Here is a 15515-nt window from a genome sequence, read left to right as displayed (position 1 = left end):
CTATATCCCTGGAATGCTGGGGGAAGTTATTTATAAATGTTACACTTAACTACAGGAGCACGTACAAATAAGTGTTGTATTTTTAAGCTCAACAGAAGAGGGAGCGTATTTTATAACTACGTGTATAAGTGGCATGTATGAGCGTGATGATAAGGGTAATGACAGCCCAAGCCAGACCTCCCAATCGTTACCTACCACACTCCCCTGTACTGTCAACATCTCGTGAGAAGCAAAGCATGCCTCCCTACTCAAAAACTGCAATATTTCATAGATGATATTTAACCTATACGTGATCATAATTCAGACTAAACATGACTCTGACTTAAAAAGTCGTCTAATTACCCAACAATGACAGGGTGGAGACAAGCGTTAGGCTTTCACCAAAATGATAACAAAGACCAAAGTCAAATCATAGGGTGAAAATATGATACAGATGCTAAGACGCAGTGTCCTCTCTATATAGTAACAATGGTTAATCTATTCCCAGCATCTGCAGTTTTTATGACGAGACCGATTTGAAATGGTGGGAGGCTTTAACACAGCATGTGATTGACTAACCAGAGTTGCGGTGGTCCCAAATTAGCTTTCAAATTGGGTGGTGATCCTCAAGGTTCAGTTCTAGGTTTTCCACTTTTTAAAAAAAATTCTCAATTATATTTTACATTAGTTTTTTAAAAATATAATGGTGTCCTCTGTGGTTATGCAATTTTCCCATTTGGTGGTCAGTGAGTGGAACAATTATTGGAGGGTCGTTTTCTTGAAACTGCGTGCTAGCTGTGCGAATCTTTCATGCTGAAGCCAGAAAAAAATCTGACCAACCCTTCCTCTCTTGGCCCAGAAAATAACTGTTTTCACAAGGTACTGTTATTTGATGGTCTCAGCAGTGGCCAATGCATTACCTCATGAGTCTGATATGGAGGAGTGAGTTTAGACGGTTTGATGACTCGGCATTGGTCGTTTCCGTGTTGACCCATTGGAAACGTTAGATAGTGAGTGACCAGGCTTTGCTGACTTGAACGGTCGGATGGACCCAATATGAAGTGGAAATACAAACATGGCATGACCAGTTTGAAAGTTTAGAGACTTTGTTACCCATATCCCAGATTCCCAAACTTAACCAATGCAGTGTGAAAGAAAGAGTCATGTCATTATAGTCTGCGTGTTTTTGTGAGATACCTTCACAGCTGAGTGGTTTTGTCATTCATTATTATGAGCACACACGGCCAGAAGTACAACTATTTCTGTCTGCATCCAATTAATGAAGGCAACTGTTTGTGTCGTTTAGGGAGTGTTTTAAAAATAGATTTTTTGGAGGTGGTCTATGACCATTGTTAAGCGAGGGCTATTAAATCTTGAGTGCATGCTGTCTGTGTTTTTGTGTGTCTGTCAACATTGGGAGGTGTATTTAACGTATAAATAAGTGAATAGGGCTTGTTTTAAATAGAAGTTCGACTGCCCTGCCCTTTTATTTGTTTTGTGTTCTTGGATTTTTTATAATTTGCTAAGTTGAAGTATTATGACTTTGTTTATAATTGTTTCCTATTGCATGATGAGCTGAAGTACATTCCTATGGTATTTCATTTTTATTTAATCCAGGAAAAAAATGGGAATATCTTATTTTCAAATCAAAACACACATTGGAAATGTATCAAACATATTACAATACTGTATTACATGACTAAATATACTCCTTATTTATCTGAAAATGTATTATTACACTGTCAGTTACATAACTAACAATGCTGCAGTAGCTAACCTGGATTCTCCATGTTACTTGGCTGCCTAATAATTCAAAACCAGTGGCTAAGTGGTTAAATAAGAGCCAAACGCTATAACTGTAATTGGCCCCGAATGTACGATTTAAAAAAAAAATGTATAGCACAACTTGTTTTCAAGCTCTTTTTAGTTGAGGTTGTCTTTGGTTGTTATTAATGCATTAACAAATAATCACTGTCAATAACTTCCTAGCACAGCCAGCCTCTTGCCAACAGATTCAGATCATTTCCTGCTAAGTCCTCTTCTGGGTGAATTAGGGGCTCTGCCGATGGCAGCTGTCCAGCGTGGAACATTGTAATTGTGGCTTTTTCCAATATTGAATTTCCTCTAACTGTACGTTAACATTCAGTGTCTGTGGATGTTTTTATAACCATGTTATGAGATGCTCTGTATCTGCTCCTTCCAACTTTGCAAGCATGCATTATGCCATTTCTGTGGCCCCAACTACACAAAGCAAGGTTTCCATGGCCTCCTAAAAAATGGAAATAGATTGCTTTTGACGTATGACTCTTGGTAGGAATGCAGAGAAATTAGAAACACTTAGAGCACTTTATAAACGTAGTGAGTGGATGTGTATTCTTAAAAGCAGCGCACTCTTATGTTCTGGCTGGACGTTTCGTTTATTTTCCAGTGTGCTTGCGCATATGAATATTTAAGGGAAAACAACAACAATAAAGTTGTTTGTTCTCTCAAGGCTGAATGGAACAGAAAGCGTCTTCTCTGTGGGAAGACAAGAATGAAATGTGTGTTAATCATGCCCCCAGACAGGCATAGTTTCAGTCTATTTGGTTTAGTGATGTCAAAAGTCGTACTTCCACAATGTGATGATTATGCCTTTGTTTGGATGAGGTCATTTTGTGATGCCATCTTCCACTAAACAATACCCCGTCTTGTTTATGTTATCAAATTCATGCCATCTTGTGCTCGCGACGTTGTCAGCTGGTTATTGTTAGGAGGGTTCCAAATGGGGGGCTTTGAAGTCAAAAGATTTAAGGGGACACCTTTCCACTGCTCTTTTCAACCGGCATAAAATGCCATTGGCTGTTTTCAATTTTTTTTATCATCCATAAACCAGTCGTGCTTTCACAATTGTAGCTTAGGTAGGCACTGATATTAATTTACAACATTGGCGGAATGTACTTTTTAAATAAAAATATATATATTAATTTCAAGTACTATGATGATCCCTGCACTACATGGAAAAAAAACCTGTAGTTTGGCATCTGTTTACATCAATAAAACACCAAATATTCCTACCCGCTTAGTGTATTCATCCGGACTAAAGTGTATTTAATTTGCTGGCCCCGGTCTGATTTCATTTCAGATTTAGCGTGGTTTAATATTTCATCGTATCCCCACCGGCTTACAGGGGCTTTGTCCCAACTGCACTGGTCAGCACATGGGCCATATAGTACAACACACACTTTGGTGCTGGGAGAGAGCCATAGAGAAAACAAAGCTTAGCCCAGCCAGTGTAAACCCAGGCTATTGTTATGAATACTCTTTTCCCGCCTAGTATCTTCGCGCCCAGGGGCCGCTCAAAGCTCACACCACCAAGTGGGGGGTGATTCTGTCAGAGATCATCAGGTGTGTTATTTCCTGGAAAACAATGTCATGTTTTCTGTCCAAAAGGCAGCACAACACGATGTGGTGATGGGATCGTCATTATTTTAGTATTGTGGGGTCTTTTCGAATGTGAAATTTTAGCCTAGGCTCAGTATCGCTGAAGAAACTCTAGTAGTTCATGTTTTCATAACTGTTGAGTTTGATCTCGTTTTGCCAACACAGTATCTGCGTCAGCAACATAAATAATGTAACATAACAACCTGATATAGTTGAACACGCCTGTGGATCTTCAAAGGACAACATTGGATAAGACCTTTGTTTTCAGGGTTTTTTTTTTCCACTTGAAAACAAGGCCAAGTGTGATCATCTTCTTTAAGTTGTACAATTCCACCTGTTTTAAAGGCCATTTTACACTAAGTCATATTATGTTAACATACCGTACGTACGAGAGGGAAAAAAATGGAGCCGTTGAGATGAATGGAAGTGACGACTGTGAAAAATCGACATGCAGTTGTGTAGATTTTCTGGGGGAAGGGGGGCGCATGTGTGTGTCACACTATATGGCATCTCATGGCTGTGACCCTGGGCCACATATGCACCAAATTAGAACTCATCAGAAAGCTGTAATCAAGGTGGAGAGGGGGACATGATTGAATCATGGTAGCAAAGAAATGGGGGTTTCCTTGGGAACTGTGATTAGCATGCCAGACTGATGAGGAATGCTGGAATTCTCACTTTCTACTTATGGCGTGTTTGTTGATCTAGTTGGCACTGAGCTTTTTGGAATAAATTGGGTATCAGAATCTTAGATTTAATCTATTCGAATGCAGAAATTGGTATCAAATGTATGCCTGGGCCACACTTTTTATATTGGACAAATAAGAGTCTGATGCTTTTAAAGGTTCAATAGCTAATGGCTATTTTTTATTGTTATGTGAGTTCAATTTAGGTTGCCTTTTTGTGCATGATGGTTTATGGAAACATTCCATGTAGACTCCCTAAATAGATTGAGTCTCACTGGCAAACTCCACTGGGGATATTTTTTTTTACTTTCTCTCACATCGCGCGAAGTTTTTGACAATGACGTACGTGCTTCTATTTTTTGTTGTCATTGTTTTAATATTTCTCGTGCACACATTCTTGACTATTAGAGCAGTGGATGTCAGGAATCAGCTGATTTGTTTTCGTTGACCATTTCTCCCAAGTGTGGGGGGTGCACAAGGTAAAAACTGAGCTGTTTGGTGAGTTTGCAAGTGGGAGACTCCCTGACTCACTTGCAGAAAACTGTGAGGTTTATGGGGGAGTATAGAGGGAGGGGCATAGATTTTGGGGAAAAGTGCAAGGTCAAAGAAGTTGTGTGAATCACAGCGGATTATTTAAATAGGACACTGTTTGTCATTGTTTTGGCTATCTACACAGATAAAAATCAACCGATTCAAGATCGGAGATTGTGATTCACCACGTTGGGATTTTTTAAAAGTGAATGAGCAATCTCACTGCCATTTGCATGAGTCACAAAGTGATTTTCCTCCGATTAAAAAACAAAAACTTCTTTGGGGAAAGTGTAGAATCTGTGGAAGAATTAGCAGACGTTACTTGCTATGCCCTTTCAAGATAATTGCAGTTTCTATCCTGTAGTTGCTATTACAATGGCCATGAATGATGTACAGTTCTTCTAATTGTTCCCTTATGTCCTCTTCCTCATGTTTCTGCCTGGGCATCCATTTCCTTCAAGTCCCAAAGAAGTTACTCCAAGATCAAAGCTCCATACCACCAGCTTACTCCCCACCACCCAGCGTCCATGACCCCAACATAGTGGGAGACAGTCCTCCAGAGGGGACCTTGCTCAAACGCCCCAACACTCTTTCAGGTGAGTAAAACTGCAAACATGTCCCACCCACAGAGAGAGGTTAACAGAAAACAGTTTTCTGGCCCCATCAGGCTTTAAGATGAATAATATTCAGGTCTCAGTGGACAGAGATGGAAAAGTGGAATTAAGAGAACAAAAGTACTGCTTATGAAGCAGCCTGCATTTAAATTAGAAAACAAATGATGGGAAGGACAGATAATGTATGCAATAGTGATGAAAGACAGCCCCTCACGCTACAAAAAAAGGCCTTGACCTCCATGGAGGTTCCTAGCCACTTTCCACCTCATCTGGAAAAACGTGTTTTGGTGTTTGATAGAGTGATGCGGGATGAGTTTTGTAAAGCCTAGGGGTGGAATGTGACACGTTGACATTAAAGTCTACATTCCTTTTCGTCGTTGGAGGGCAACGCCACCACCGAATAAGTGGGCAGTATTGCGTGGCAATTAATAAGATTCAGTTGTCTAGTGTAGATGGGTAGAAAACCATAACGTTTTTGTAGGCCTGTCTCATTCATCCTGGTCTGCAACTGTAAGGAACAATGAACTAGTTCTTGCTGTGGAACAAAATGAGATAATAATGATTCATAATGACTCATTCCACCTGTTAAGAGTGTCTTGCTTATTTTTCTGGCTGCCTTAATGTGTTTCACCATTCTTGGTCATGTTAGCGGGCATGTACGCCATAGCCGCAGGTCCAGGTGGAAACGTTTATGCGTGCAAACGGCGATTTCAGTCCAAAGCAAATTTATCAGATAAGAAGTCTGACAGACCTTGCGTATCTGTGACATTTTAGAAAATAATGCTTGACCACGACGAGTGTGTCAGCAATGCGCAGATAGATTCCTGTATTTATTTATTTTATGGACAAGAGAAAATTGTGTAATTGCTGCATCCAATCTGTAAGGTGAAGACGAATACACAGTTCAAATCTTAACATGTGTTTAGTGCATTGTCTCAGAAGAAAATGAATAAAACATCCACTTGAATGACTCAAGCGCAATGACACATGACCCAATGGAGGGCTTATTCCTTTTTTTGTCTTACGGTTGCCACTTATTCATCGTGTCTCATGGCTTTCAAGACCAGATTGAAGTCTGAACACCCACACGGCAACTTCTCAGTTATCTCGCATTCTTCCATTCTTTGACTCAGACTTTCCTGTCATTTCTTCCCAATCCAGATCGGAAGCGCATCAGAGAGACCAGCTCCGACCAGGAGAAGAATCCAGAGGTCGGAAGAGGGGCGGGCGAGACTGTGAGCCCCCCGGAGATGAACCCCATTATCAACTCCACTGCCAGCATGACCCTCGTTAGCAACGCGCTGGCGGCGTACACATACGTCTCGAGTACGAACGCATTTCATCTGATTAGTAGTAGTGACTAAAAATTCTTCCTTGAGGTTTGGAATTCCTTTCAAGAAATAGTAGTAATCATTTGCTCTTTAAATCCATCTTTAGCGTTGGAGACAAATAGTCGATATTTGTTATGAAACAAAGGCGAGTGATTATGCTGGTAGCTGTCATATATCACTCATTATCTTTCCGCTCTGCACCCCGCCAGACCACCCAGAGAGGGCGGCGCTCTTCTTTGTCTGCGGCGTCTGTCTGGGCCTCTTCCTCACCCTCTTCGCGCTGGTGGTCCAGATCTCCTGCCGCACCGACTGCCCGCCTCGCCGGCAACAGCCCGCCGCCAAGAAGCGAGCGCGCCCCGCCGACTCGTCCTCGGACTCCAGCGAATCCGACTCGGATTGGGACGCCCGCTCGGACCTGTCGGCGCGACGCCACCGGCGCTTCGAGCGCACCCTCAACATGAACGTGTTCACGTCGGCGGAGGAGTTGGAGCGGGCGCAGAGGCTGGAGGAACGGGAACGCATCATCCGGGAGATCTGGATGAACGGACAGCCCGACGTCCCCGGGACCAGGAGTCTCAATCGGTATTACTGACCCCCGGTTTTGGAGGAAATGCTTACTTGAAGCAGACTTGGGATCAAAATCCCTCTGAGATCCGCCTTCTCCTTTGGGTATCATAAGTTTGACCCCATCTGTAGGAGTGCGCCCCCACCTTCCGACTGTCAGTTGGAGCGTACTGGTGGAAGCAAGGGGGGTGGAAGGCTAAACTGCCTCGTCTGTGACCTTAGATGGTTTTTTTTTAAATGGTTTTTGTCTGCGTTGGACCCTTACAGGCCCGCGGAGACATCCCAGTGATTAAAGGAACGAGGCCTCGGGCAGCTGCAGCAACACTTGGATCTTTCGCCAACGTTCAAGTCCGGGAAGTGTACAGAACAGACAATCTTGTTTTGTTTATCTTTTTTTTTTTTTTTTACCCCCCACCAAGGAAGCTGTCTTTCATAAAACCAAAAGATTTGCTGAGTCAAACCGCTTAGGAAAGCTATTTTATAATATTTAATAGTCTATGGATGTTTGTGTGTTTTTGTTCTCACGTATGATTTATTAGGAGATATTTTTATACTTGGCAAAAGTTGTCCGGGCGCCTCAGGGATACAATCCTACAGTGTCTGTTTGGTTTTGCCTTCTAAGAGGGGGTGGGCAGCCGCCATATTGTTAATCATGTACAATGGCATTTAAAGAGAGAGATTTATCGGAGAGCCTCAAAGAGGTTTTAGCCTTATTTTTGATACGGTATGTGGAACTCACAGTGCTGTGCCTTTTCAAGCTACAGATCGGAGCCCTAGAAATACCAAATACTAAGTGAGTGGATTTTGTTTTTAGTTGTGTTCAAACGGACCACCTAGAAAAGCATCCATCGCTGTGAGATCAAATTCAAATCGCATATTAAGCTATTTCAATCCAGTTGTTTGAGCTTCTCTGGTTTCAACTATAGAAATGACCATATTTGTCTCTTTCTTTTTACTTATGAGGGTCACCCACATTGGGACAGCCTGTCTATGCTGTAACATTTTTTTAGAACATTTCGTGTTTTCATTTCAATATGAACACAGCAATAGTTGAAACACATGAGATCAAGTAATGATTCCTGTTTGGAATAAATGGCTTAAAATATTGCCCTGATAATCATTTGTACGTTCTTCCAAATATAGAATGTCTTTAAAGTTTTTGCAGGTACTGTGAAGGAAATTGAACAGGTAAGGAAGGACAGACTGGAAACGTCACATTTGGACTTCAAGACATTGTTTTGGGCCTTGAAGTCCACTTTCCACCGGCTACACTAATTTACAGTGACATGCCACTGACTAATGTTGACTCACTGTGTTTTACAATGCCTTTTTAATACAGTTATCTACCAGAAATGTTGCGCACTTCATACATCCTTTGGCTGGCAAGTTCCTTGGAAAAGCTGATTTGATTTGACAAATGTCCACAATGACAAAGGTATGTATTTTTGTTTGTTTGAATTTTGTTATCAAACTCTTGATCTGTACCCCTTAGAAAATGTAGTGGCAGAAACTGAGCTATTAATGCAGATGACTTCTCACTGGTTTCAAAGCAACTTGGGCATGGTAATTGCAAAGTCACGCCACATGAGGGCAGTAGTTGCTAGCTGCAACAAAAAAAACAGCTATTATTGTGCATAGAAATGAACGTTCCTTTTTTTTTTTTTAAACCAACCAATGTGTGCTTAAACCATCATTTTCTAGTTGGTGTTATCATGATTAAAATAATTATCTTGGTTTTTTTTAAACAGTTGATGGCTGCCGTTGAACAAGCTGCACAACAAAAGTAACAAAGGTAGGAAATGCTGCATTTCTCTATTGAATACGCCTCAAGTGTATATATTTCTACTTAAAGATATAACGTAAAATATGCATGCAGACCAAAAGCGAGAAGTTGGAAAATTTCACATTCGTTTTAAGCATCATTGATATTTTGTAGCATTAATGTACTTGCCGAATAAATTTTAATGTGTTTCAATAAACACCAAATGAAGATTTCCTGTTTTATCATTTTTTCCCCTTTATTTACTTTCATAATAAACAGATTGATATCCTGATGTCTCCCTGCTCCGTTTTCAGTCAAAATTTGTCATGTTTAACAGTTCAGCTATACATGTAGATATTGTATTCAATACAAGGAAGCTTTCTTTGGGTTTCAAATTGTAAACTTTTAATGGAGTCAGATGGCCTGGAATAAAGATGAGTTGATGTAAAATACTAATTTAAAAATGATACTCAATATTTGGTAATATTAGTGTACTGTTTTATAGCATCAAGACCACAACAATGACGACTATTCTACGTCACGGCGAGACAATATGGGCGTGGTTACGCCTATCGCCACCCAGCTGTCTAAATTACGCACATGCGCAGTAGATCACTCTTTGGAACAGCCATTATCATGCCGGCGGTCGAACGACGAGCATCCAAACGAGGTAAGGTCCAGAGCGTTTTACTCTCTTAAGTGCATTTTATCACGCTACCGTGAGACTTTGTAGGAATCGATTGAGCCCAAAACGACGATGAATCTGTTAGTTTAATGCCAGGTTCAACACACCGTCGACAATTTAAGTTTGAGGTTCCTTTCCTCCCCAGCTGTGTGCCGCATGTGACTAGCTATCTTAGCATTAGCGACACGACGACGCTCGTCATTTGGCTTTAAACCTTATATTGTCCGTTTTCTCTCCATTATTCAGTCATGTAGAAATACTTTTAATCTAATCAAACAAGCCGAGATATTAACGAACAGTTTGATGGGTAAATGCTCTCTCCAAAATGACATCCAGCGGCACGGCTGGTGTGTTGTATGTAAAACAGGGGTAGGGAACCTATGGCTCGGGAGCCATATGTGGCTCTTTCCATGGGTACATATGGCTCTCCACTAACCTCTGTGAGGTAAAATATGGAAATCATTGGTGAGAGAGCGTCACTGCGGCGTCAACACTACCTACCCCTATTTTAATCATAATTTAGTTTTTTATTACTCTTCTGCGCGCATGATATCTTTGATACTGATTTTGTAAGCCACCACATAACAATGTTGTCAAAATAAATCAGAGACTTTTTGTACGTTAAAGTGATGAAATGCATTTATTTTGACAACATTGTTATGTGGTGGCTTACGAAATCAGTATCAAAGATATCATGCGCGCAGAAGAGTAATAAAAAACTAAATTATGATTAAAATAGGGGTAGGTAGTGTCGACGCCGCAGTGACGCTCTCTCACCAATGATTTCCATATTTTACCTCAGGTTAGTGGAGAGCCATATGTACCCATGGAAAGAGCCACATATGGCTCCCGAGCCATAGGTTCCCTACCCCTGGCTTAGCTGTTAACGCTACTGTGAATATTTAATCGCCTTGTGGAAAAGGGAAAAGAATAGCACAGCACCGAGCACTCACTAACTTATTTTCATTCATTATCTTGATCGTATATTAAGTTTCTTGTAAGATTTCTCCATCCTGCAATAATTGTTTTGCAACTCCCAACTAGTTTGGTTAAATCAAGTTTTCCCTGTTTAGCATCCAGATGCAGCTCTTCCTGAGTGCCCAGAACGCCCTCGAGGTTACAGGAAAGGAGACTGAGGCAGATGAAGGTAAAACTAACATTAAGCCTATTTGCTGAATCTCCATTCTCTATATATAAGTTTTGCTTTCTTCTTGGGACTTATCAGGCCCATGTCCAGACGATCTTCCTCGCAGGTTGCCCACTTGCGGCATATCTGCACTTCAGAGACTACTGGCAGGCTTCTCAAAGGTTAATGTATTTGTTTAGTGTAGATGATCCAAACTAAATAAAAGCTTTAAACGTTATAATCTTGTGGAACTCAATGATGTGATATCTGATCTATTTTGCCATGGTGAGGTTTTACTGAACATATGTTGGTGTTGTGACTTCTCCTCTTATATAGGTAAAGTCCACAAGGTAAGAAGTATATTTTTTCTTCCAAGTCTTTTTCCCCCCAGTAGAATTCTAGGTCATTTTTTTTGTCTTTTCCCCCCAGTACAATCCTAGGTCATTTTTCTTCCCAGTACAGTCCTAGGCCAGTTTTTTTTCCAAGTCATTTTCCCCCAGTACAATCCTAGGTCAATTTTTTTTTTCAAAATCGTTTTCCCCCAGTACAATCCTAGGTCAATTTTTTTTTCTAAGTCATTTTTCCCCCAGTACAATCCTAGGTCATTTTTTTTTCTAAGTGTTTTTATCCCCTTTCCCTAAGTATTTATTCCCCCCATTTTTTTTCCTAATTTTATTTTCTAAGTGTTTATTCCCCCATTTTTTCCTAATTTCATTTTTGAAGTGTATTTTACAAAAATTGTTTTGTGAACCTCTAACTAAAATGTCATGTCTTATGTCTACAGGTGGACAAACTGAAGACTGGCTACACTAATCAACACTTCAATGTTATGCCAACTACATATGCTAAAGTTGAAATGTTTACCTGTAAATAAATTTTTTTTAACTCTGATTGTTACCAGCATTTTTTGTTAGATAAAGACAAACACATGTATACATTGAAAAACTTTTATTTTGAAAAACTTTGGAGAATGGACAAAGACACTCCCCCTGGCACCAGGTGGAAATCTGGAAAAAAAGGGGATCAATACAAAGTAAAACACCATTCACAAGGTCTCACCTTTTATTTTGAAAAACTCCACTGATAGGTTTTCGCGTGCCCACCAGCACCGTGAAAAACGGTGCTGCCGCAGCCTATCTGTACATAGGCAGGAAACCTGGTCCCCCTTGTGGAATTCTGGAAAACAAAAAAAATGGGTCAATGCACAAAGTTAAGTAAAACACCATTCACAAGGGCTCACCTTTTATTTTGAAAAAGTTTGGAGATAGGTTCTCGCGTAACCACCAGCCCCGCGAAATGGGGGGTGCCTCAGGCTATCTGTACATAGGCAGGAAACCTTGTCCCCCTTGTGGAATTCTGGAAAACAAAAAAAAAATGGGTCAATGCACAAAGTTAAGTAAAACACCATTCGCAAGGTCTCACCTTTTATTTTGAAAAACTCCACTGATAGGTTTTCGCGTAACCACCAGCACCGCGAAAAGGGGGGTGCCTCAGACTATCTGTACATAGGCAGGAAACCTGGTCCCCCTTGTGGAATTCTGGAAAACAAAAAAAATGGGTCAATGCACAAAGTTAAGTAAAACACCATTCGCAAGGTCTTACCTTTTATTTTGAAACCTTTGGATAGGTTCACACAGCACTCCCGCACTTTTAAAAATCAGTTTTCAAATGGATGAAGAAACTCCCCTGGGCACTGGGTGGATTTTTAAAAATAAACTAATCCCCAGTCTACATTTGGTTAAGTCAAAATTTGACCAAAAAGGGGGGCCTATGAACAAATAGCTTAGTCAAAATTTGTCCAAAAAAACATTGCTACTAAATTAGTTTTTTCCTATCAACATCAAAAGGTTACCTCATCAGGAAGGCCCTTCTCATAACTTCACTCCAGTGCCATCTCACCATCCCACTGCAAAAGAAAGAAAAAACATTCAAGACGGGACTAAAAATGCTCAGTAGTGGCTTGGTTTGCTTTTTCTTTGCAGTGAGATAACTCTATATTATAGACTTATCTCACTGCAGTGGCTAAAAAGAAAGAGCAAACCAAGCCACGACTGAGCATTTTTAGTCCCATCTTGAATGTTTTTCTTTCTTTTGCAGTGGGATGGCACCTGAGTGAAGTTATGATAAGGGCCTTCCTTGGGTGGACCCTGAAGAGAAGCAAAATACAAAAGGAGTAGGTTTAGTACACTGCACAAAAATAAAATAAGCTGAAACACTTCCTACAACTTCTGCCTCGAGTTCTAAGGTCTACATCGATTTTGACAGCTTTTACCTGCTTTAATCCTCTACAAGAAACCACAATGTGATTAGGTTACCGTTTATTTAACCATTGTGATGTATAAATGACCATTTCTTTTTAAATAAATATGCCAAAGGTCACCATTTCTTTCGGTTTTTCTACCTCATACACCGAGTAAAAATTGTTATTTTACCATACAATGTTTCAACTCGAGTCAAAAATGACCGCTGCGCTATTATGAAATGAAGGCCTCACTTAGGTTTTGTCAAAACCACATTTAAAACTAAAAAAGGAAAAGCTCCAAGCCCTGATGTCTTCCTTTAAGAAATTGAAGGGAAAACAAGCCCAGGGTAAAGGTATATATTCTTTAAGTGTACCGTTTATGCCTTACAAATCCACTGATGGCATTGTCTGGGTGTGAATGATCAACTACCAGACCAATTAGTTTTGTCATTGAAAATTTGGATGTATCATAATGAAAAATAAGCTAATTGAGCGACACCATGAATACTGAACGCTAACAATTATTACACGGATCGAGAAAATACAAACCATATAAAATCGACTCACTGGCTGACAAATAGCTCGATATGGCGTCGACACGATGCTCCTTCATGGCCACATTCTTGATGTTTCACAGCAGTCTGTCCTCGATGAGCAACTGAAACACACAAAGGAATGATTACTTTTTAAACATAAAGAGCTATAGTTAACGCAATGTAGCCAATCTGTTAGCAAACATTTTGTAGCCGCCTTGGCTACATCACGCGAACCAAGCATGCCACGGTCAAAATACACTCTTAAAACGAGAACTGGGACTTCGAAAACCTCAAACGACAAGTTACCGAATGCGCTGCATTGTCATAGATGAACTGTATCAGGTCTTTCTTCGGTAATTCGTCACTTCTGAGCCGCTCTGGAGTCCTGCCGATCTGAATAGTAGCTCATCGGCCATCTTAAATAATGGCGGCCAATTGAACTCCGACCTTTGTCATGCATATTAAAGATACACACACGAAAAAACACACAGGACAAAAATACATTGTTTTCATAATAAAGTGTATTAGTAAACAATTATTCACAAAAAAACTGCCTTTTCTTTTAATATTAATTGTTTTAAACTATTTATGTAATGCTTTAGATTGGCGACAGGAAGTTGATAAAGACGGAAGAAACAACGGTAGTGTCCTCTTGTGGCTCAATGTGTTTTTAAGCCTTACTATTCAGGGTCATTTTTAAAGACAAATACCTTACTAGACATGTTCTTTTATTAATGAAAAAAGCCCTGACTATACATGGTATTTTTTTGTGGAACATATAAAATCATCACTAAACGTTGTCATTATTTGAACAAATACAAGCCTTGCTATGCATAGTAATTCTTATTATTTCATGACTTATTCATGTATTTATTTACGAAAAACTTTTTTGGGGTGGCGAAGACCGCTATTCAGAGTACTGACAATGAAATTGTCGCTGGCGTCAATCGAATTGACGCACATAAACGTCTTTGAATTGACTTGCCATAATTCAGTTTCCTTTTGACCCACACGGTGGCACTATACACACACTATGAGTGTTGCACAGGCTAGTTTCAGTATAATAATAATTATATATTTGAATATATCTTTTTTTTATTGTAGTCAGATCCCAAATTGCTACTAGAACTTCATGGTATTAAATAACCAAATAGACTTAAAACTGCTTGCTTAACATTTCTGTAAACTTTGACTGGAGAGAATATTGATGCCAAACAACAGCCAAACATCCAAGTGTCAACAAGTGCTTTAAAAATACGTTTTAAAATGTTATAGTAAGATGACATCAGTAACAAAAAATGTACCTCATAGTTCTTATAATCATTTTTTGTTTACATGTTGGGTCTGCTGCAATTCTTTGTTTTTGATGTGTGTTGATGTTTCAAATTAAAATTAAAAAAAGCCTAATCAATGAACCTAAAGACACTTTAAACCTAGACTAAGTGATAATGGAAGCAGTAGCAAATCATTCTTTGAATTAATGAATCCAGATTATTACCTTCATGATGCATTTGCAGTCCAAATCCACATTTGTAGAATTGGATGATTAAAAATGAAAATTAGCATTAATATTCATGGTCTACCTATTTTTAAATTAAAATTACAGTTCGGGGGATGAGGTTTCCATCCCAGGTCGGTTCTTACCGTGTGGAGTTTGTGCTCCTCAGGGTTGCGTGGGTTTTCTCCTGGTACTCCAGTTACCTCACACATTCCAAAAAACAGGCAGGTTAAGCTGGTTGAACACTCTAAATTGTCGCTAGGCATGAGTGTGAGCGTGAATGGTTGTCCGTCTCCTTGTGCCCTGCAATTGGCTGGCCACCGATTCAGGGTGTACCCTGCCTGTGCCCGTAGATAGCTGGGATAGGCTCCAGCACTCCCCACCATCCTCGAGAGAAGATAAGAAGTTCAGAAAATGAATGAATGAAAATCAGCATTGGCATATTCTTTAAATAATGTTGTTCAATTTTAAGGGCTATTTATTCAGAACGAGTGGTTTGTGAATACTTATTGTAGAAATCGCACGATAACATGTAACTAGG

The 15515-nt window shown here is 39.9% G+C and overlaps 1 protein-coding gene and 2 long non-coding RNA genes across 5 annotated transcripts in view; 2 read left to right on the top strand and 1 right to left on the bottom strand.

The window, feature by feature from the left end:
- The window catches only part of eva1aa (eva-1 homolog A, regulator of programmed cell death a), a 40354-nt gene extending 32121 nt beyond the window's left edge, over positions 1-8233 (top strand). For all 3 annotated transcript variants that reach the window (XM_077587640.1, XM_077587641.1, XM_077587642.1), the window contains 3 exons: positions 5078-5212; positions 6392-6556; positions 6771-8233. In XM_077587640.1, coding sequence (XP_077443766.1) covers positions 5078-5212; positions 6392-6556; positions 6771-7153 — 683 coding nt within the window. In that variant the 3' untranslated portion in view covers positions 7154-8233. The remainder of the gene's footprint in view (positions 1-5077; positions 5213-6391; positions 6557-6770) is intronic.
- A 514-nt stretch (positions 8234-8747) lies between these two features.
- Positions 8748-10914, top strand: LOC144064766 (uncharacterized). The gene is made up of 4 exons (XR_013296884.1): positions 8748-8917; positions 9393-9557; positions 10646-10719; positions 10798-10914. It is a non-coding gene; the product is annotated as an uncharacterized LOC144064766 (long non-coding RNA).
- Positions 10915-11631: 717 nt separating this feature from the next.
- LOC144064765 (uncharacterized) lies at positions 11632-15361 on the bottom strand. Its single transcript, XR_013296883.1, has 8 exons — positions 15121-15361; positions 13783-13923; positions 13508-13598; positions 12807-12845; positions 12301-12466; positions 11939-12054; positions 11758-11874; positions 11632-11705 (listed from the first exon to the last, which is right to left on the bottom strand). It is a non-coding gene; the product is annotated as an uncharacterized LOC144064765 (long non-coding RNA).
- Between the last annotated feature and the right edge of the window lie 154 nt (positions 15362-15515).

Source organism: Stigmatopora argus, chromosome 19 (assembly GCF_051989625.1).
Source record: "Stigmatopora argus isolate UIUO_Sarg chromosome 19, RoL_Sarg_1.0, whole genome shotgun sequence".
Taxonomy (NCBI): domain Eukaryota; kingdom Metazoa; phylum Chordata; class Actinopteri; order Syngnathiformes; family Syngnathidae; genus Stigmatopora; species Stigmatopora argus.
This window is presented reverse-complemented; position numbering and strand designations above follow the sequence as displayed.